This window comes from Mastigoproctus giganteus, chromosome 1 (assembly GCF_048544385.1).
Source record: "Mastigoproctus giganteus isolate SK-2022 chromosome 1, ASM4854438v1, whole genome shotgun sequence".
Lineage (NCBI taxonomy): Eukaryota > Metazoa > Arthropoda > Arachnida > Uropygi > Thelyphonidae > Mastigoproctus > Mastigoproctus giganteus.
This window is the reverse complement of record NC_143575.1, coordinates 58,999,568-59,023,446: the sequence shown is the minus strand read 5'-3', so window position 1 is coordinate 59,023,446 and position 23,879 is coordinate 58,999,568. Positions and strand designations below refer to the sequence as shown.

The following is a 23,879-nucleotide window of genomic DNA, read 5'->3' as shown; positions in this document are numbered from 1 at the left end:
CTTCAGTTTTCTGTGCATCAGTCCATGACAAAGGACTATCTGGAAGTGACTCCATACTCAAAATGACTCGAGAAAACAGAGGATTTGGTGATACTGGCTTTGACATGTTTCCAAATTTGGACAGCGAGTTCCATCTCCCACTCCCAGTTTCCTTTTCTATTTATTTTCTTGAATTGAACTTGATAACGTAAAACTATACTTCATAACACATTTAAATGCTTCTCTAAATGGTGGCCTATTTTAAAATTTACCAGTCAACTGCTTTTTTGATTAATGGGAAAGTAAATGGTACCCTCAGCTTAGCCTAAAATCATTATCAGTGTACTTCTGAAACAAGTGTAAATAAAATTTGAAGACAATAATAATAGTAAGAGTATAAAGAGATGCAACAAACTTCCCAGTCCAGCCAATCCCCCCCCACTGCATACTAAAGAGTAAACACCACATCATACGCAACCATTGTGTGTGTGTGTGTTTTTTTTTTTTTTTTTTTTTTTCTCTTCTTCAAATAAGAGCTGATTTACACTAGTTTCAAAAGTACAGAGTTAATGTTTTTAGACTAAATTGAGGATGGGGAGCAGATTTTTTATTGAGAGAGGATGGGGGGGGGGACGGTTGATTACGCAATTTAAATTTAGAAATTGTAAAACCATAATAGTAATACCTAGCCCTATTTTAACAAATTAAATACTTTTAGCCAGAATATGATAAAAAAAAATCCAGACAACACAAATAAGCAAACTAGACCCTAGTTCCTTTTAAATGAAAAAGCCCTGTTTACTTATTTGTGACAATACTTTTAAAGAAGTTAATATCTTCTATTCTAGTCTAACCAACTTGTGCCTATCAAGGTCACATTTTTGAAACTACACCACATTTGGGCTAAGGGTGAGCCAAATGTTATGTACATAATGACCAATGTTCTCAACCGCTCATTATAAGCATACTGAAATTATTTAAAACAAACATGCCCATATAAGGATATTTGTGTAGTCACACATAACTGTGATGTATCCATGCATGTTTCACATTAACCCAGAGATAGGGAGAGCAGGGGGTTCATCACAATGTTAACTCTCCTTTTACTATATTCAGTACACAAACCTTAATAAGGCACTATTAAGCGTATGTCCACAGAACAAGGATTATATTTTAGTAACTGTTAACCAAACATGTATCATCGCACTCTGCTATTATATTTATTTCTTGTTAATAGATTAAGCCAAGAGCATTGTTTTAATGTAATTGTGCTTCAGACTCCTTTGCAGATAAAGTAAAAAAAAAAACCTTTAAGAGAAATTATGAAGGTATGTCTAATCTCGATTTGAAAAGGTACATCGGGTGCATGTCTTTTCCTATCCATGCCCACACCTCAACTCAAATCACTTTAAGCTATCCCTCTGATAGTTACGCTTCAATTATTTATCTTTTTCCATCACTCACTCACTCACTCACTCACTCACTCACTCACTCACTCACTCACTCACTCACTCACTCACTCACTCACTCACTCACTCACTCACTCACTCACTCACTCACTCACTCACTCACTCACTCACTCACTCACTCACTCACTCACTCACTCACTCACTCACTCACTCACTCACTCACTCACTCACTCACTCACTCACTCACTCACTCACTCACTCACTCACTCACTCACTCACTCACTCACTCACTCACTCACTCACTCACTCACTCACTCACTCACTCACTCACTCACTCACTCACTCACTCACTCACTCACTCACTCACTCACTCACTCACTCACTCACTCACTCACTCACTCACTCACTCACTCACTCACTCACTCACTCACTCACTCACTCACTCACTCACTCACTCACTCACTCACTCACTCACTCACTCACTCACTCACTCACTCACTCACTCACTCACTCACTCACTCACTCACTCACTCACTCACTCACTCACTCACTCACTCACTCACTCACTCACTCACTCACTCACTCACTCACTCACTCACTCACTCACTCACTCACTCACTCACTCACTCCATTCTGTTGACTCTATTGTTCCCCAACTCCAGTAATCACTTGGAATTCTATGACTTTGAAACTTGACTTTCTCCAGTCCAATTTTCCTAACAGCGAAGCAATTTCCTTCGATGATTTAGATGTTCACAACTCCAGATGGTTGAGATACAGACTTTTGCAATTACTAATAACCAGTGCTTTTTTTGAGACGGTATGCAATGGTACGGCATACCGGCACCTTTATTAACTCTGTGACATCTGGATGCTGTACGCTTCGAAATTTGTAATATTCCGTAAATTTTTTCGCGTGTATACCTACTTTTCAAATAAGCTTAAAGTTATTTAACTAAATTTGCATATCTACTATATAAAACTTTATAACCATTTTTAGAGTTGTAAATTACTCAGTTGGACCTCCTTTTAGAGCATTTTTTTTAATCCCCTTGGAAATTACATTTAAAATAGTTCAGTTGAGCGAAGAAAATTTTCATAGAACGAATGGCTTAGGAGAGACTTAACTGCACACACACACTGTTCGCACTTTTGACCTTGAGGCAATTTAGGAAATTAGTGCTGCTGCTGCTAAGCAAGAAATCTACTAACCGCTAATTCCCAAACTGTCCAGAAACAATCCATTTGATCAATGATAGCCAATATGGATTCCTGATAATATACTGACTTGTGTTATCCATCTGTGGACAAATTAAACAGCAAACTTTGGTGAAACTCTTGGACTCAATTTTTGCCCATCTCTATTCCCACCTCATGTCAAAATCAGATGGTTCTCTTGCCACCTCAGCTAAAGATAACTTAATAGTATTCTACTTTCCTCATAACTCTTGTAGCGACAATTTTAGTAAACTCCACTCAATACTTCCTGTCGTCCTCCATCAAATGGATGTCAAGAGAATTTTGATGCCACAAAAGTGGCAGGTCCTGATGGCATTTCTGTGCCACCCGTTTTAAGTTTCTTGTTCTACTGGTGTTATACTGGCTTATATTACTCATCTATGGACAAATTCAATGGAAAAGTTTGGTGAAACTAAAGCACTTGCTCTTAAGTTTTCTTAATAAGCTTCCATCCTATTGTTTGCCAACTGTTTTTTGTAATTGAGTACACAGTTCTCTGTGACAGCTCACTGTGGGTAATTCTAGACTTCTGTCTTCTAAGAAAAAAAGTAAAATTTTTTTCTCCCACTCCTTTCCTCTTGTATATTAATGACTTTCTTCCATTGAATGGAAATCCTACCCACAGTTTTGCTGATAATAGCACATTGCATTCCACCTTCCTGTTTGAGTAACCTTATCCTGCACAAGCAGCTTCAAGTTCTTAAATACCTACTATGAATTCCTTAAATGCTGATCTCCATGTAAATCTCCAGCAGTGCTCACATCCAATCCTAAAACACAGCCCTGTTTTATATCTCACAAAAAGGATCCTTCTGCTCCAATGGGGTAGAAGGGTAATTTAGACCTGCATTTATCTGATGATGTGGGTCAAAGGAATGCTTGCATTCATCTCATGAATTCTTGTTTGTTGCCACAACATTGATAAGATGTTCTGAGAATAACAATGTTTAAAGTGATTAGAAAGGTAGAGCTTGGAATACAAATCTAATAAATTCAAAGGATGTGTCAGAGTAATGAACTACAGATGATCATTTAGTCTCAACTGTGTCTACAGTAATGTCAGAAGTGGTGTCAATACAATGGCTGAATTTGAATTCCTGATTAGGACAACTAATGTTGATATAATAGGGCTGACAGAAATGTGGTGCCTACCAGAAAGTGATGACAAGTCCCACTACAGTATGTATAATGTTTTTAGGAAAGACAGGGAACACAGAAGGGGTGGAGAGGTTCATGGCACTTATCAAAAACAGCCTGAGGCAAAGAGCTTTTGCTGGGTCTGAAATTATGTCTGCCAGCATAGAATCTTTGTGATGTGAGTTAGATGAAAACAAAGAGAGTGGGACTAATCTACAGACCAGAGGATTGTGAAGAATATGACAAGTCTTTACATGCAGATGGAATGGGCAAGCAAGCGTGAATGTGTTATGGGTGACTTTAATCGGCCCTAGACTGAATGGAATAAGTGGGAGGGAAGTTCACTATGGTGAAACTTTTTAATAAACTAGATGATTATTATTTGTACCAGCATGTTAGAGAGTACTAAGGGTGAGAATATTCTTGACCTGATCACTACTAACAAAGCAGATGACATCACATATCTGAAAGCACGGGAACCACTGTCAGGAAGTGAGCATGAAATCATCAGTTGGAAGATGAAAGATGTTGCAGTAATCAAAGGCACAGGTTTTAACTTAAAAAGAGAGGACTTTGACAGTTTAAGGCACTAAATGGCATCTGTGGATTGGTAGAATTGGCGATCGATGGCAAATACACTTGAATTATGGAATACTTTTAAAACAAAAATCACACAAGCTACACACACACACACACACACACACACACACACACACACACACACACACACACACACACACACACACACACACACACACACACACACACACACACACACACCTTTAAGTAAATATTGCAGGAGGAAGCCAAAATGAATGACTATGGAGCTAGCTGGTCAAATAGAGCAGAAAAGATAGCATGGGACAGTTACAAGTTCATCTAATAAGGTCATAGAAGCCAAGGTTGCATAAAAAGAAAGCATTGGCCAAGAAAGCATAGAATGGGAAAAGGAATTTTTCATGTATGTGAATACAATGAAGAAGGAAGCTAATCAGATCAGACTGTTGTGCACCGGACATGGGAAAGTCTTGGGTGACCCAGCTGATATTCCGGGTGAACTGAATACGCACTCTGCATTGGTCTTTACTGGTGAAAGGCCCTTCATGCCGAGAAGAGATTGAGCCATATGAAATTAGTGATGTCATAATTACAGATCATTGCTTATTAGAAAAACTTTTGAGCATAAAGGCAAGTAGAGCCCTTGGAATTGATGGCATATAACCTGTAGTTTTGGGGGAAGAGCTCAAGGGAGTGTACTGAATCACTAAGGTTAATTACGAGGCCATCTTTGGACTCAGGAGATTCCTTCGGGTTGGAGAAGTGGTATTGTATCACCAATATATAAAGTGATAGGAAAAATCCTAGAGGCAGCTATTAAGAGAGCAATCCAGGGACATTTAGATAGAAGTGGCATTCTGAAGGACACGCACAACATGGCTTTTTAAGGGTAAATCATGGTTAACTAACTTAGTAGGCAATTTTGAGACAGTTACTCATGATCTGGTTTAGGGAATAATTTCGATATAGTTTATTTGGATTTTAGCAAAGCATTTGACCCGATCACTCATGACTGATTACTGTACAAGCTTGAACAGGTTGGGATTACTGGTAAGATTCTAAGATGGATGCTAGGTGGCTGCAGGGCAGAAAGCAGAGAGTTCTGATTAATGGATATTCTTCAAATTGGTGTAATGTCAGGTTGTGGGGTCACTAAAGCATCAGTTCTTGGACTACTGTTGTTTCTCATTTTCATAAATGACATCAACAAAGGGATAGAAGGCATTATGTCAAAACTTGCAGATGACGTAAAGACTGGCAGTCGTTAATGATCAACGCCAAGCAGAGCTCCATCCGGATGACTTGAATAGACTTCAAAGATGATCAGAGAAGTGGCAGCTATGTTTTAAGACTGATTATGAGGGCTACAGAACTTTGAAATCAAGTGCCCCAGAAGGACCTAATTCAGGTTTAGAAGGCTCTGAGAGGGATTAGTAAAATAAATGAAGGTGGAATTCTCACTGTTCTAAAGAGTTCCAGAACTAGGGGTCATAAAATCAAATTAAAGGGCTTTAGGTTTAGATTAGATTGTAGGAAGTTTCTTTCAGCCAGCGATTCATTGATAGCCAGAACAAGTTGCCTTCGGAGCTAGCTGAGGCTGACAGTGTCCATAAATTCAAAGGTCAACTGGATACTTACCTGTGTGAGGATGAAAACATAGATTGTTTTCCTATCCACTCGGGTTTGTTTTTTTTTTTTGCCAGGGCAACAAAAGCCCGTGGCTTCCTTGCACTACATGGCAAATGCTATCACTGCTACATAATGTGAGTGACAGTTACATGAATTCTATGATTTTCCACATGGTTCTTAGACACAGGGAATAGAAATATAAAATTTAAAGGTGCAATATACTATATGATACTAAATTTTGCAAGACACTAGCATAATGAGGTTCCTGTAGGGATTTGGCAGTCTTTTTGAATTATACAAACTATTCACAATTTGCCAGAAACATTTCAGACATATTTCAAACAATCCATACTAAAATGCATATAAAACCCTATATGGTAGCAACTCCGAAATACATCTCATTCTGAATTAACAAGGACGTACCATACTGTGTAAACAGTAAAATAATTATATCATTTATTTTAGCTGCCTAAAGCATGACTGAAGCATATGCAGGAATGATGTAAAATCAATTATTTAATACATAACCATGTGAAGTTTTGATACATACATACGCTTAATGCTGATAATTCGTTTTGGAAAAACAGAGAGCTAAGTGAATCCGTGCCAAGTGAGCACCGCATTCCCATAAGGTAACATGTATTTGTGAGTTGCGGTCGGTGCCATAGGATATTTTCTAATCAATAATAAACGGTAGTGAAAAGATACACAGATGTCGGTCAAAATATTTAATATTCAAATATTTGTACATAAAATATTCTGCATTACATTTGTATATAATTATGTGGTAACTACTTACGTATCAAAATTAAACTTAAAATTCATCCCAATTAAAATCATGAATTTAATTGATCTAAATTGATTTTAATGGAAGAATTTAATCACAAAAGTGTTGATTTTGGATAGTAATTTGGCCCTCTTCCTGGTAAACTAAAAGGGGTTTTCATTTTAAATCCCCCCGCAGTGTTTCCACCCAACAATAAAGTAAACCGATCCTTTGCCGCTTTGAAATCTAGCATGTTTTTTTCTTCTTTCAATATGAAACTTCTTTTAGGCATTCGTTTCCAAAAAAGTCCTGCTTCATCTGTTAAAAACTTGTTGAGAAGTATAACACATAATACCTCTCTTCAATAATTTTAACTTTAAGTAATTTTAATAATTTTAAGTATTAGAATTTTAATAATTCTAATAATTTTAATTTTAAGTTGTTTTTTTGAAAATTTTGGCTCATTGATCTGCACTTGCAGCTTCTCTCTAGATTTGAAATCTATTCAACCAGCCCTTACTAGTTTTAAATGGTTCCACTTATTTTTTTTATTTTTTTTTTAGAGGTTTCTTCAGATCACCATATAGGCTAATCTTTTTGTCTCTCTCTCTCTCTCTCTTTTATATAATATTTAACTTAACTGAATTCTGCGTTGGATATTATCTTCAATAAAATTAGTTAGCCTCTCCATTTCAATCCTAATAGCCAGCCTAGCCCTAGTTGCTTGCAGTGGAACAGCTATCTTTCCCACTGCTAAAATTAATTCTTTATTTTTTATGTGTTCTTACAGTTAAACTTGCCAGTCCTAAATTATGGCACACATCCACTTGTCGTTGACTGGAATCGATTCGCTTCAAAAAGTCTAATTTAATTTTCAAATCCAGTCTTTTTATTACATTTGTAGTCTTCGTGCTGCGTCCACCCCCCCACCCACCCCCCATTCTTATCTGTCATTATTAACTCTTCGAAAATGTAACTGCATTGGTTCCATTAATTATGATACAATATTCGCGTGAACTGTCCATTATGCACAATGTCTAATACTGTCTGATGACTAGGCTTTGGATAAATGCATAACGCATATATTACAAGCAATATACTTGATCATTTTTTAAAATGTGATCTACGGAACGACATAACAAGTCACTGAACTGCAATTAAATTAGGGTGCGAAAAAATTTCTCAAGTCGGCGTGGGAAACGTTTTAATGCTGTTTTGCTATTCATTCTCAAGCTATTGACTCCACCAAATTAAACGGTTTTGGTGGAGTCAACATGCCAAAAATGCAATCTGTAAAAAGAGCATTATAGTCAGATACGGGTTATAATATAAGAACAGCGTTATAGCGAATCAGCATAAAACGAACAGCATTATAATGAGGGCCTGCTGTATAGCAATTACAAAGCAAATTTAAAACTTAAGACAATTATAACTACTTCATTTTTCATACAAAAGGAAAACAAATTATATTACAAAAAAAAGAGAAATACACTCAATCTCATGTGGACATCTCATGTTGCAGAATTCATTTCAATGTAATTCAGTTCCCTCCCTTGAGTATATGACAAGTTAACTGGGCATTTGTCATAGCAGTCCAATCCTGTCCTTAGTTTGCTGATGTCTTGATTAATAAAGAAAAAATTTTAAGTCATTCTTCTTAACACTATGTAGTATTTTCGTAATTTTCATCAAAAAAACATTCATTAATATATGTTTAATGGGTTAATTTAGTCAGCAACTAAGGACAGAATGCATCAACATAAAAGAAACCCCAGAAAATGAAGTGAGGTTAGGGTTGGTGAATGAGAAGACCACTTAAGGGGGCTGCAGTATTTAATACAACAGTCCCAGAACTGTTGATATTTTTTTAGAAAAAGATTCTTCCTGCCAGGTCATTGTCATTGATTTGTGATAACAGAAAATTTAAGCACACCTAGATAAGTGACACCAGCAACTCTTTTCAAGAAAAAAGGAGGCCTACGAGATTTTGAATTCAAAGAACAAAGGACATTAATTTCAAGGCTGGTATACTTATCACAGATACGCATTAGACCTTTCACAGTTGTTCAGTGTTAACTTTCTCAGTAATACACAAAAGGCACACTTGTCACCCGAAACACATTTGATGGCATTTTCACCATTTTCAAGCTATATATTAACACAAAATACTCCCCTCCTCCTTTTTTCTATCCACGATCATGTGTAACAATGGTAGTTTGTAGAGTTTTAATTGCAAATGCTGACACACCACCTTCCAAATAGCTGGTTATGGAAAATAAGTGACACAGAATCCCATCGACCTTGGAGATATGCCTGCCTTACTTATTCCACATATTGTCGGTCATAGCCAGTAAGCCTACCACATTTACTAGGCACAAAAACCTATATGCCATTAAAAGGCATCTCCCAGGTTTCCATCTACAACTTAAAAAAAATTGCACTGCATTTACTGGCAGCTCCTCAAAAAATAAATACACAATGTGATTTCACTTTGAAACCTGCCATCCAGTTTTGCCTACAGTAGTGCCACTGCTCGATAGGAACATAAAAATTCAAAGTGAAATCACATTGTGTATTTATTTTTTGAGGAGCTGCCAGTAAATGCAGTGCATTCTTCTTTTAAGTCTGTAGATGAAACCTGGGAGATGCTTTTAATGGCATATAGGTTCTTTGTGACTACGTAAATGTGGTAGGCTTACTGGCTATGACCGACAATATGTGGCAATCTTAATGTAAGGCAGGCAACAGAAAGAATTCGATCCAATTTCAGTGGAATCATCACCGATAAAAACTTAAGTTCATGCTGTTCAAAGGACAATATAACACCACCAGACAAAGTATTAACAGAAATAATATTAGAACACATTCACTTAAAAGAGTTACCTTGTCCAAATCCAGAACTGAAACCATTTCCATACCCGCCTCCACCACTACTGCTTCCATATCCTCCCTGTCCTCCATATCCACTTTGACTGTAACCACCACCAAAACCACCTAAAATTGTATTGGAGAGGGAGGGAGGGAGGGAGGGAGGGAGGAAAGATAATAAACATAATTAAAAACTGAGAAAATGTAAGAAACAGGTCAGTTTTGTGAAATAGAAGAAATTATCTGAAATGAGCTAATACTCCTGCATTCTGTGTATTCATATCTTTCATCTCTAAATCACATGAGGTGCAACCATAAGAGAGTAATGAAAGTTGTTTCTATATATTTTTAATTTTTAATGGTATATCAATGAAGTGACTGATATTAACTTTTAGATATCAATCCATTCAGAGTAATTTTCACATGAATCTACGCACCACAAACAGCAAAATTAAATGCCTCTGGATCCAGGGGCAGGACAAGGATACATGGGCCTTGGAGTGAAAAATGTTGTCTCAGTGCCAAATGTATTTTAATTAAATACTAATTTAATTATTTGAAAAGGGACAATATGTGGTATTCCATAATAAATTATATTAATAATTAAAGGAATACACTATAACGCGTGAATGTTATTTACATTTAAAAGCAATAAATTAATAACAATATAGCCGCCGCCGCCACCATTAATAGTACTAACAACCAGGTGTAAAAGTTGGATGGGTGCATGGGGGGAAATCACAGAATTAGAAAGAAAAATACTGAAACATAAAATAAAAGTAACAATAAGTTACAAATAAAATTAAATCGGTAATAACAAACAACAGCCAATCCTTCAAATACTAAAAAAAAAAAAAAACTAAAGGCTAAGATAAGAAGATATCAATAAATCAACACAAATGTGAAGTAGGGGAATAGCCACAGCCTTTGAGTGTCCAGTCCAGAATCCTCGTACAAGACTTAAGAGTAATGAAATTTGTAAAAATTAAAGATGACAATAAAAAGGCTATATGTATAGCCTTTTTATTAATGTTTTATTTGAATAGCCTTTTTACTGTGTGTGTGTGTAACAGGAGCCAAGAAGAGAGTAGGTAACAGACAATTGCAAATGAAGAGAGCAAAGGTTATTCACAGACAATACATTCAGTATAACAAATTAGATTAGTGATAATTAAACTAATGGAAGAGGAAAGATCTGTTACTAAAAAACCTTATTAGAGACTGCAACTGGCACAAAGCAGCCAGGACACAGAGTGCACTTACTGCTGACAGGCCCAGAAACAAGGAGACCAGCCAATCAAGAAATGACTGACAGGAGGAGATGAATTACAGCTTCAAGGTAGAAAAATCAAAGAGCAGACCTAAAGCAGAATGCAACTCCCTACAACAACACAACAATAACAAGGAACTAGAGAGAAGGGAGAAAGATTAGCTGCAAATGTGGAAAGAGAAAGAAACATTTGTTCTACAGGCAAAATAAACATATGAAAAATTTTTGCTTAATGGAAAAATGAAAAAGAAAAAAAAAAAAAATCTGCATAAGAATTGATATATGCACAATGGTGATATAAAACAAATCTAGGAGAAATAGGGATGAAGAAAGATCAAGAACTGTGGAGAAGAAAGGACTACAAGTAAGTGCTTTAAAAGATAATGGATTTTTACGCTTAAGAATAAAGGAGATCCCAAGACTGGAGAGCATACAATGAAGCAAAGGGAAAAGGTAAAAAGACTTATTAATTTCCATTAACTTATATTCTGTACAGATATAGCGAAAGTTCTCAGAGGATGAGAAAGTAAAAAAAAAAAAAAAAAAAAAACTTTACACCCTACTCAGAAAAACAGCAGAATGGGGATGTCAACTTGAGGAAGGAATGCACGATAGGAATTTAAGATAAAGGGAACTTATTTGTGAAGAGTTAAAAAGTGGGCTACCTTATCACAGAGTGAAATAGGATGCAAAAAATAAAGTGAATGTCCCTCAACTAAAGAATCTACCGAAAATAAGACAATGCACAAGGGGGGGGGGAAGATGAAAAGGATTATTAACATAAATAAAAAGTATACATAAAAGGGCAATTATGTGCAGGCATAGGAGGGAAAGTTGTAAAATGTAAACCTTAAGAAGAATGCTTAACACCTAAAAGGCATGAGTAGGATGAGGGATAGGGGTCACTAGGTTATGAAGGGATGAGAATAGGGGGAGGGATATAAATAAAAAATGGTAACCCAAGGTGATTAATCATTAAAATTAAATTTTAAAAAATTAAAATACAATAAGAGGATCTATAGAAAAGACCAGTGGTCCATAAGACTGGTGTTCAAGGAAACTGCTCGGGAGGCCAAATGGTCTCGAGTCAGAGGTAGTAGGCACGATTTTATTTAGTGGAAGAGCTGCTTGGGGGTAGGGGCACTCTTTTCTTTTAGATTTCAAGAATTGATTTTTATTTGTTTATCGCATTTAATTTTAATCTGCAAGTTTTGCTTATCTTTGTAAATTAGTATTTTTCTTTATAATTATGTGACCCCACCTGCTTTAGGCCTGATGAAATTATTCAGCTCAGTAATAAAATATCACCTGGTTATTTGGTAGCAACGCGAGCGTGTGTGGGGGGGGGGGGGTGCACAATTCAGCAATTAGGTATCTTGGGAGGACCTGAGAGATATGAGGTCCTGAAGGGTATAAGTAGCACGAAGAGGAGTATATTTTCACAGGTAAAAGAGAGAAGAACTAGAGGGCAGAAATGAAATACAATATTTTAAGAAGGGAAGCCCAGAATGCAGCATGTTATAGATCACTGAAATAAATTTCTTGGGGCAATGGAGAGTTCGATTAGTTCAAAGAATAACTTGATAGCTACTTTATGGTGAGGCAGAAGGTATGATTAATGGAGAATTCCTTTTTCCCTTCTGGCATAGAAAGAGTACTCTTCCATGTATCATTTAGTCATAATACCAATAAGTGCCCCCCCCCAATACACAAACACATTAGCCATCTAATTCCAACTTCCATCTGAAACACTGATATACCGGGAGGTTATAAAATAAGTTTCCCTATTCAGGAGACCCTAGTGTCAAAACAGTTAAAGGTAGTGCTGTGAAAATCGGTGAGTGTGTCATTTAGGGTATGGGGAAGCGATCTGTAGAAGAAGAAAAATTAGTTCAAATTTCTGTCACCTGGGGGAGAAATTGGCACTGTAAACATGAGATGGAATACTTAACTTAGGATATTAGATTTTAATATCAGAACTTAGAAATCTACAGATATTGTTCTATGTGCTTTCCTTCACTTGAGATGACATTCTGAAATCGGAGGACTGTGTGCGACACAGTTTCGCATAAAATTCCACTACCCTGACATCCCATTGGGGATGTTGGCTACATGCTGTTTAATGCTTGCTTTCATATCGAAAAGCATCTGTATGCCGCCACGGTACAATCTGTCTTTCAGGTATTCCCATAGCCAGAAATCACAGGGATTGAGATCTGTGGTTGGGGTGGCAAAAACCGCAGAAAGTCTCTAGAAACATGTGATTATTTCCGAATGTTGAACAGAGCAGTTCCTTCACTTGTCAACCAACGTGAGGAGGGGTACCATCTTGCATGAACACTATGGTCTCCAAGCATTGCCTTTTTTGCAGCGCGGGAATAATGCAACTTCTAAAAAGAACACGGTACAGTGCACTAATTACTGTGCACCTTATGTGGTGGGGCCATGACTCTTCAAAGAAAAATGGTCTAATTATAAACTCTGCGGTGAATCCACACAATACTGTAACGTATGGTCTTTCGTGCACAGCAGATGGGCGGAAGTTCCCCATATTCGGCAGCTTTGTGCATTTACAGCACTACGAAGAGTGAAATGTGCCTCACGAGATCACAAAATCATTTGAACCCATGTATCGTCTAGTACAATACAAGCAAGAAATCGTAGAGCAAAGCCCATTTGTTGCTGCCGATCACAAGACTTTTTTTCAAAGCCCCACTGATATCAAAAGGTCCTTTACAAAAACTTTTAAGTTTCCAATATTCACGTAGTGCTGCATTCGCATTACTATTATTCTGGTAGAACAGTTTTACTAAAAGAGCATGTTCCTTTTTTGCAAGAGCCATAATGGTCATTGACAGTGGAGTTGACCTTTCTGCTTTTATTTAACAGGATATCATTTGCGTAAGCAGTGTGTCTTGAAGTAAATGACAACATTTACATACATGCAGTGCTGTTTCCCCTTGGTGGCGGAAATTTAAACTAATTTTTTTCCCCCTTCTACAAGTCGCTTCCCCATACCTTAAATGACATAACCACTGATTTTCACAGCACTAACTCTAACCGTTTTGACACAAGGGTCTCCCGAATAGGGAAACATTTTATAACCACCCGGTACATGCTTACTTTTCTTACACTGAAAAAAATTTTCTGAATAATAAAGGATAATCAAGTCCTTATAAAAACCTTTGTTCAAATATTACTTTGAATTATGCAAATGCCTGTCACATAAGCCATCAAACAAAACATTTCACTTGCTGTTTGTAGTTTGTGCTCTGAGACTAGGTTTTACAACCCTCAGCAGCTATTGTATCATAATAGCCATTTTAAGTATGTAGCCAGTATACCTAAAATAATACTTCACACTACAATTATGTCAATTCTTAATATATTACTATTTATGTTAGACCATGCAATTTCAAAAACCCACATCAACCGACATTATAAATGGCATACTGCAAATAAGCAGTACAAGACAAAAATCAAGTAACAAAGTATATATCTCATGGACAGAATTAATTTTTTTTGCAACGGGGCCTCCCGAAATGTGGAGTAGAACTCTAAAAACAAATACACTATGATACAATACGGCCTAAGTTGCTGATGCACCAAAACAGTAAGAATGCTAACTAATGAAAACTAAGATGCACTAAATGCCCTTCAATAAAAAAAAAAATTTGGTGTTCCAGTACATCTTTTTCTTTTAACATTACAGTAGTTAACTATTTAAAGCAAGTGTTTATTATTATATGTAATTTTTGAACAAATGCATTTTGGCCCTCTATAAAGTAAAAATTAAATTACAATATATAACAAATGGTATTTTCAGGAATATTGTTGTCATTGCACCAAAATTATACACTAGAGTGACAGTAGAAAAAATCCTGCTAGATTTTTTGTATAGGATTCAACTGTTTTGGAAAAGCACATACTTTTTTTAGCAAAAAAAATGTTGCAAATGTAATTACACAAATGCCCACTAGAAATTGCATTTTTAAAACTTTTCTGCCAAAAAAAAAAAAAAAAGGGGGGGGGGGGGGGGGGGGGGGAATACATCCTTTTCCAATTCACTCCTATCAAAAGCTCAATAACAGTTTGGTTTTTATTTTATTTGTATTACTGTGATTGTGCATAGCAAATTTGGTCTCTATTATATAGTTACAGGATAGTAACCTATACAAGGAAGGAGCTTATAATTTGTATTTTCTTATCTACCTGGTGGGATTTTTGCCAGTACAGCAAAAGCCTGTGGCTTCCTTGCACTATACAGTAAATACTATTACTATATTTCCAATAATTAATCATAACTTAACACTGGGTTTGTCATAATACAAGGTATCCACTACCTATAAGTATAATTAATTTTCACCCTTAATCAGACTGATATTTCAAAAATTGTCAGATATTTGTCTCCTTGACTTATTTTTATGAGATCCCCTAACCTCAAAAAAAAAAAATAATAATAAATAAATAAATTAAATTATAATAATATAATTAAATTATAAAAATATATAAATTTAACACAAATTAGTCTTGTGGTTATTTTTTATGTGAAGTACTAAATTGGTTCACTGACAGCGTCCTCTACATTCACTGATATAGACTTTGGGTGTGCTATGGATGATGCTCTATACTGCTGTAACCCCATGTTCTTGCTGTAGCACTGTCTCCATTGCACCATGACTATATGTTATAAGCCTTTTTGCTGGATTGATTGTTCTCAGGTTTACCAGTATTACACGAGCCATATGCTCTAGACCAGGCCTGGGCAAACTTTTTGGCTGAAGGGCCACATTAGAAATTCACAAGGAAGGCCGGGCCGCACGTAAATTCCTATTTTTAGATATACATATATTATTTGTTATCATGAAGAAGAAATACAACAAAAAATTATTCTCTAACAACCAAGAATTTAATGAGATGAATGGAACTGTTTTACATCTTTTACATAAAAAAATTATTCTCTAACAACCAAGAATTTAATGAGATGAATGGAACTGTTTTACATCTTTTACCATTTTTTTAATTTCGGGTGTTAATTTTGTAGTTGAGATTCTTAAAACTGCTTGTAAATGTTCATCGGTGATGCTTGATCGTAAACAATTTTTATTTAGATTCATGATGGAAAATGTTTGTTCACATATGTAAGTTGATCCAAAAATAACCAACATTTTTCGGGCAAAATCTTTAAGTTCGTCGAATTTGTCCGAATTAAGAGTATTGTAAAATTTACAGATTTCCTCACGACGGTGCAATTCTCTCAGATCGGTATCACACTGCAGATCTATAATCTGAAGCTGTAGTTCACTCGGTGCACTATCAATTTCTATTGAAAATGGGTCGCGCACTATTGCCAAACTTGTCTCAATTTTTCGGAAGTCGCCAAATCTTCGTGAAAAGTCGTCATTCAAAGCGCTGATAATTTCACAATATTTTTGAAATTTATTTTCTGGAATCTTCAGCAACTTCATGGTTGGAAAGTGGTCTACCTTGTTAATTAATAAATGTCGAAGGAACAACTGGAGTTTTAATTGAAATCCATTCAAACTTTTTACCATATCATGGGCGTATAAATTTTTCCCTTGTAACACGGTGTTGAAAGTATTTAAGTGTGTCACGATGTCCAGGGTAAACGCAAAATCACAAATCCAGTTATTATCAGTTAATTCGGGAAAGTCCATAATATTTTTCAGTTTTAAAAATAAAATGATGTCATCTTTAAGATCCCATACTCGCCGAAGAACTTTTCCTAAGCTAAGCCATCGAATTTGGCTATGATAAGGAATATCTGTGTACTCGGATTCAATATCTTGAAGAAAATTAATGAATTGTCTGTGTTTCAGGCCCCTCGATCGTATTAAATTTACTAGTTTAATAATACAAGATGTGACATGTTCAACTTTTAACACATTTTTACATAATACTTGTTGATGTATAATACAATGAATTGTAATTAAATTATAATCAGGATAATTTTCACAAATTTTATCCTGAATTTTCTTTAACGCTCCAACATTTTTACCTGTCAAACTTGGTGCTCCGTCAGTTGTTACGCTTACCATTTTGTTCCATTGTAGATTATATCTTGTTAAGCATTTTTCAACTTTTTCAAATATATCTGCTCCCGTTGTTTGGTCTTTAAGAGATTCCATCGAAAGAAGCTCTTCAATAATTTCAAAATTAGAGGTACATCCACGTATGAAAATTAATAACTGCGCAGTATTCTTTTGGTCGTTACTTTCGTCAAGAGCTATCGAGTACCATGTTATGGATTCTAATACTGATAATAATTGTTCATTCAAATTTGTATCGATACATTCAATTCTTCTTACTATGGTTCGCCGAGATAAACTTATATTCTCAAATTTGTGTTTAATGTCAGGACATATAATTCCACAAGCTTCAGTCATACATTCTTTAATATAGTCTCCATCAGAAAAAGGCTTGTTGCTTTTTGCAATTATATGAGAAATAACAAAACTTGCCTCTACAGTAGCTTCTTGTTCCTTAGTTACCCGCGTAAACACATTTTGTTGTCTAGATAAATTTTGAATCAATCCATCAGCAGTTTTCTTTCTCGCTTCCGGAGTTAAATTGGCACCATATTCGGAATGTTTAGTAGTGAAATGTCTTTTAATGTTGTACTCTTTCAACACTGAGACACTCTCCCGGCAGATGAGACAAATAGGCTTATTATTTATGTTAGCAAAAAAATATTTTGTGCTCCACTCTTCATTGAAGACATGATGCTCTTGTTGAATTTTTCGTTTTTTATTCATTTTTAAAAGGACGTAAATATTTTTATCGCTACTGGCACCAAAGATGATAACCGAAGATAACGCAAAAAACTAACTGCGGGATGACCGTCAGAGAAAACAGACTGGAACTGAGGGCAGTCAGCAGTTCTATCCTATTACTCCGCCACCTCAGCAAAGCTGTTGTCGTCATCACCAGTTGTCTGTTACTGTAGTTTCGCGCGGTTAGTTTATAATCGCAAATTATATTGTTATAAAAGGGCCCGTTGGAATTGGGACAGCATGCCGTTTAATCGGGGCAGGAGACCCCAGCACTGGAGATTACCCTACGATTGTCTCCGACGGTACCACATGGTTTGGTCGAAATTCTGGAGGTCACAACCATAAAACAATAAAAACAATTAGCAGTCACCTGTGTATTGGGCTTTTCTGTTAGTGAAATCTATCATAAACGGACAGTAAACTCGATCTTATTGAATTTGCGATAATAACGACAGCTGGAATTCTGTGGGTTATTATGGTGAAATGTGTTTACACTTCCATGAAATCTTCAATCATATAAAAAAATTAATTTTCAGATCTTCTCTTCATTCCTATTTTTAAATCTTTGTAACTCGTTACTCCGTTCTCACTTGCGCGTATCCTGTTACTTGCAATTTGTGTGTACCGTGTTCTTTGTTATTGATTGCTTATCTTTTTACTGTTTTAAATTTTAACCCCCACCCACAAATGTCAGTGAACAGAAATGTCAACTAGTTCGTATGTACATATTACAGTACGTATTAATTCTTCCGATTATCACGTATATTCTTCCGATTTTCACGTATCATTTAATTTTTTAATTAGTAAGGTAATAAAGGGTAAATTTGTGCTGTTTAATATAACTTTACTTTTATAACCTGTGGATAATATTCCTCCTATTTTCGCTAATTAGAATCGCTGTTTAATAGAATTAAAATTCAATTCACAAACATGATCACAATGACCGGCGCTTACTGCACATGGGGCACCTTAATCAAGCCAAAATGCACTAGTCCCGATGTGTCCCAAATAACCGGAATGGACTGTACAAATTTATTTTTCAAAAAGGCGTCGCAAAGGGCATAAAATAAGTAAACTTTTTTCGAAAATACAATTAAAGCTCGCGGGCCGCACACAAATGTGCGGCGGGCCGCATGCGGCCCGTGGGCCATAGTTTGCCCGGGCCTGCTCTAGACAATGCTGCCAGTTTGAGTTGTCATCTACCCATTCCACAACAAAAATCTGAAACCCAACTCTGGGGAACTAGAGAAATTATGTTAAAATGTATTCAGTATAAAATTACACTGAATACATTTTAAGAGCACCTAGTTTGAATCCATGCTCATCACATTCAATAAATCAGAAACCTGGGTATTCTACAAGATACCAGGGATCAGTTGCTACTACATGGGCCAGTATATGCATTCCTTATCTGAAAAGGTGTCATTTATCACACCACCATGCCAAAGCAAAGACCCCCCAAGGTTGCATGTAGTTCCAAGTATGCTCAATGTAACAAAATCACAAATGATAAGATGGAATAATGCAAATGTAAATAAATACTTACCATCAAACCTGCTATCATAGGCACTACTACGACCCCAGTCACTACCTATAAAAGAAAACAAACAATTTCAAATTAAAATGCAAAATTTATAACAAATCTAAAATTACTTTTGTTTAACATCCACATTCTTAATCAATTAACATAGAAATAAATTCAGAAAATTAATAGTATGCCCTGCCCAACAATAAAAATTTCTTAGAAATACCTAATAAGTAAGCAAATAAATAAATTACTATTTTGGTCGTGTGCTTCCCCTCCATTTTCTGTTGAATTAACTGCAATTAATTTTGCAAGAAGGTAAGTGCCACTAATATGCAGAATACACTCACCAATACTTTCTGCTTTTATAACTCACAAGGGACCAACTGAAGTTTTATATTTGTTTCCATCTAACTCTTAACACACTTTTAAACACCTCAGCTGGCTAACTGATATATGGCAGCTTAGAGAAATTTGTGACAGTATCAAATGACTCTTCATTAAGTTGATATTCCTTACTATGCAGAGCTTTCTTATTTTCACAATGACAGTTCCTCAAAATTTGTTTAGAAACAATTCTTTTCATGAATAGCTTTATTAACTCTCAAAATATATGCAAGGCACTTCTATATATGCAGTTTAGTAGTAATTTAATTAACTGAATTAATAATTAATGTTCTTTTCAACTTGCAGGTAAGAATATATTCATATATTATAAAAAATCGTTCTTTCAAAGAAATACACCCTCCCCTTTTTGGATGGTTAGTCCTTAGATTATTCAGTAGAATTCTAAGTTACCTGATATTTTTCACTTTTAATTTTCTCACAAACACATTAAATATTTATGCATAAAAGCAAGTCACATTAATATAATGAGATCATAATTTCACTCAGTTCACTTCATTATAATACAAACTATGTTCATATGATGCATAAAATTTCAATCACAGAAAGTTACAAATTCCAATAGACATCAGCTTATTTTCAGCAGATGAGGAAACAATTTACTCAACCAATCTGAATTTAAGCAGAAAATCTGGAACTTATTTTAAAACTGTATAAGTATGTAAAATTTGTAACACATGAATGCACAATACCGTAATTATACCTCAATTTCCACCCCCTCTCAATCGAGAGAGAGAGAGAGAGAGAGAGAGAGAGAGAGAGAGAGAGATCCAAAATTAGATTGAACAGATAAACTAGTATCTTGACCATGTTAGTAAACAGAATTTTCTGTTTATGCAATGGTCAGTGTGCCACTAACAAACAACTCTGCCGAAGTAGTGCAGAAAAAATACATAACAGTCAATCCAATTTTGATATGATTAAACTCTGGCTGTTTGTATGTTGTGAAGGACAGTAATCACAATTAATGTGCAGACAGCAAGGACTCCTTGTTCTTGTCCTTTCAGATTCTTTAAAGCCAACCACCTACAATAGTCAAACAGGCAATGAGCTCATGAGAACACAACCTAGACTATACATACCCATGTAAACAAGTGCACATAACCAAAGCAAAAAAAAAAAAAAAAAAAACAATAACTCACATTTAAAATACAAGGTGGCCCATATGTCAGTTTACCAAGAAATAATTTATGTGATTTGAATCTTGAAGCCAATTTCATGACCATATTACTTTATTAATATTTTATTTACATATTATATATGATACTTAAATTAACTGTTCAAACTGTTTTTCAGAATATACTTCTTAGTAAACTGACATATAGATCATGCTGTTCATTTAATTAACTTTCTGTTATAAAAGACATTGAACAGTTGCCACTGCTGCTTGTTTTTTTTTGCCAATTTCTTCTATGGTGCTGAAAACACCCTTCCTGATTTGATGGAATAAACTTGAAAAGAAAGAAGTCAAAATAATTTATGGTATTTTTCACCTCTGGTGTGTGTGTGGGGGGGGGGATCAAATTTTTCCGTAACCACACCTTATATGTTATGCACATAAAGCACCATTATGCAATTTATCCACAAAGACCATTAGCACGGGCAATTAAACAGCTAAGCAAATTTAAAACTAATTGTAGCAATTAATGGTATTTATGTATTTTATTGCTCTCTTTACACAGATAATCACAGAGTGCAATGGGAATAAAACAGAAAAGCTACTACACACTGCTCATAGCAATGCATTTGGCAATGTCCTTAAACTGTTCTAGCTAAAACAGTTTAAGGACATTGCGAAAGTCAAAGGCTAAAACTTTCTAGTTTTAGCCTTTGACTTTCGCAAAGGAGGGGTGGTCCCTCACACAGTAGCCAGACTTGTGGATTTATTGGATGACCATTTTCTATAACAGCATATTAGAGAGGAATGCATTGAGAGAAAGCAATACCATTAATCTGATTATCTGTAGCAACTTTTCATGCATTAAGAATCTGTAAATAAAGGAACCCCTAGGTTGCAGTGATCAGTGTATTAAGGTAAAATTTACTCGTCGGAGATGGCCCAACAATAGCAATAACTTGCTCCCAATGGACACTGCTCCAATTTGTACAGCAGTCTTTGGGGGGGGGGGGGATTATTTTTTTGCATCCAGTTCCTTTATTACTACATCACAGTATCATCAGACAAGATCACCCCTAAACAAATCTGATATTTTTCACTGTGCTGTTACAGCCATAATAACTGCATTTCCACCTTAAACGACCTGCATTAATTCTTTAACGATCGACTCCATTATTTTCCTGGACAGAAATTAGGTTTACAGGTCTGTAATTACTCATGCTACTCTTTGGTCCCATCTGTGAATTGGAGATACACCTGCACATCTCCAGTCCATACGGACAGCCTCAGAATCAAGGATGCTCTCATAATTATGGATAGATCCCACCCAACCGCAATTGCTGCCTGTTTTTCCTTTCAATTCCTGCAAGTTCTCTTGCACTTTCCTCTCAGTTATAACAAAATTATTAAGTTCCCTGTTAAAATTTAATATACTATGGCTATTGTAATCCCTAAAATATTCCTCGTGTGAATGTAGATGCAAAATATCTATTCATATCTAGTGTACAAATGTGATTCACCATCCTTCCTTCCAGTGTTTACATAAGTACTTATAAAGAAGTCTTTGCCGCTTTTCTTTGCATTCTTTGACTCATAACTGCAAGGCAACACACCAACTGTCTATAACTGAAACTTTACTAAAACAATAAAAATAAGACCGGGTCAAATTTTGTAAAAATAAAAGTATACAAATAAAATACACTGGTTGCACAACTAAAAGCGATAAAATGATAGATAAAAATAAGCAATAAATAACCGTAGCTTCCAGAGCCAACCGCCTCCTCTATCAACAGTAAGTGTTAACTGTTATTGCTTTTAATTCCATATAGTGTAATTTCATTTTTTATTTTTATCTTATCATTTTATTGATTTTAATTGTACAAATCAGTGTATTTTATTGTATACTATTATTTTCGTATAGTTTCAGTTATAGACAGTTCGTTTGTTACATTGCAGTTATTATGAGTCAAAACTGTCCCAACTCCAGAGTCTTCTCCTAATATGCATTAATTTGCCTAACCTCCTTTCTGACCCTACTGGAAACTAGTTAATATCTACTGTAGACACCTGATAATTTTTATAGATCCCATGTATTTTCTTCTCTGTCACCAGTCTTATCAGTTCATGATATTTAACAATAAGCCCTGAACAGGATCTTTTACATAGTATAAAAAGCCTTGTAGCTTCTACAATTACTTCCCTGAATGCTTTTCATTTAGAATTTGCTGTTGATAACATCGTCAGTTGGTCCCACTGCATAGAATTAAAAAAAAAAAAAAAAACTGTATGAGACCACTCTAATCACCATTAAAATCGCAAAACCCTTTCTCTATACTATTGCCAGTAGTTATATCTTTAAGAAAAATCCCACATGAATACAGTGGCCATCAACACCTATTTCTTTTATCTCCAGATCAACAGTACTGCTTTCTTTCTTTGCCCCCGTAACATGCTGGTATAGAAATCAGTCATCCAATAAATCCAAGTCTTGCTACTACGCAAGTAGTCAATTCACAAATTCCAGTCAACATCTGGAAAAGTAAAATCCCCCATTATAAGGCAATCGGGTTTACCAGATTGCCTTATAATGGCAATCTGGTAAACTTTCTTTGTCTATATAGCTATTTGTTATACTCATCACAGTCATTAGGCTATAATGCACTCAGACTCTGACTCATTTTTACCCCCACTGCATACATCACACCACAAACTAACTCAACAGTGCACTGGCCACCCACATCACAACTGGATGCACTGACTTGGATTTTATGTGCCTCTTACCTAAGAGTATAAATCCTCACCTGCTGCTCTGTCTGTTCTTTCTTTACACATCCCTACAATGTCTGCATGTTTTGACTTAACCAGTAAATAAATTAATCAAATTTATTTATTATGCTCCTAACTGCATACATGCAAGTATATATGCACCTGTTTTTACCCTTAGTTACCATCCCTGACCTCTTGCTTTCCAGGCTGTTGCATGTCCCAAAAAGAACAGTGCAAGGATTGCGTACACCTCTGCCTACAGTCGCTATTCATCTATTAGCTTGTGTATCCCCCCCACCCAAGCCAACAGCTTTTCGATTCACCTAATAGTGCCTCGAAAAACATCAGCAAATATTCTTGCACCCCTTCTATTCAAGTATCCCAATCCCTGTAAGAACACTCCTGATAATAAGCACA

General features: G+C 35.7%; 1 protein-coding gene across 5 annotated transcripts in view; it reads right to left on the bottom strand.

The window, feature by feature from the left end:
- The window catches only part of LOC150090825 (heterogeneous nuclear ribonucleoprotein A1-like 3), a 115,482-nt gene that overhangs the window by 16,925 nt on the left and 74,678 nt on the right, over positions 1 to 23,879 (bottom strand). For 4 of the 5 annotated variants that reach the window (XM_090373040.1, XM_090373062.1, XM_090373047.1 and 1 more), the window contains exons 6-7: positions 19,196 to 19,240; positions 9,601 to 9,711 (exon numbers count right to left, since the gene is read on the bottom strand). In XM_090373040.1, coding sequence (XP_090229166.1) covers positions 9,601 to 9,711; positions 19,196 to 19,240 — 156 coding nt within the window. The remainder of the gene's footprint in view (positions 1 to 9,600; positions 9,712 to 19,195; positions 19,241 to 23,879) is intronic. The other variant, XM_090373071.1, reaches the window with a different exon arrangement.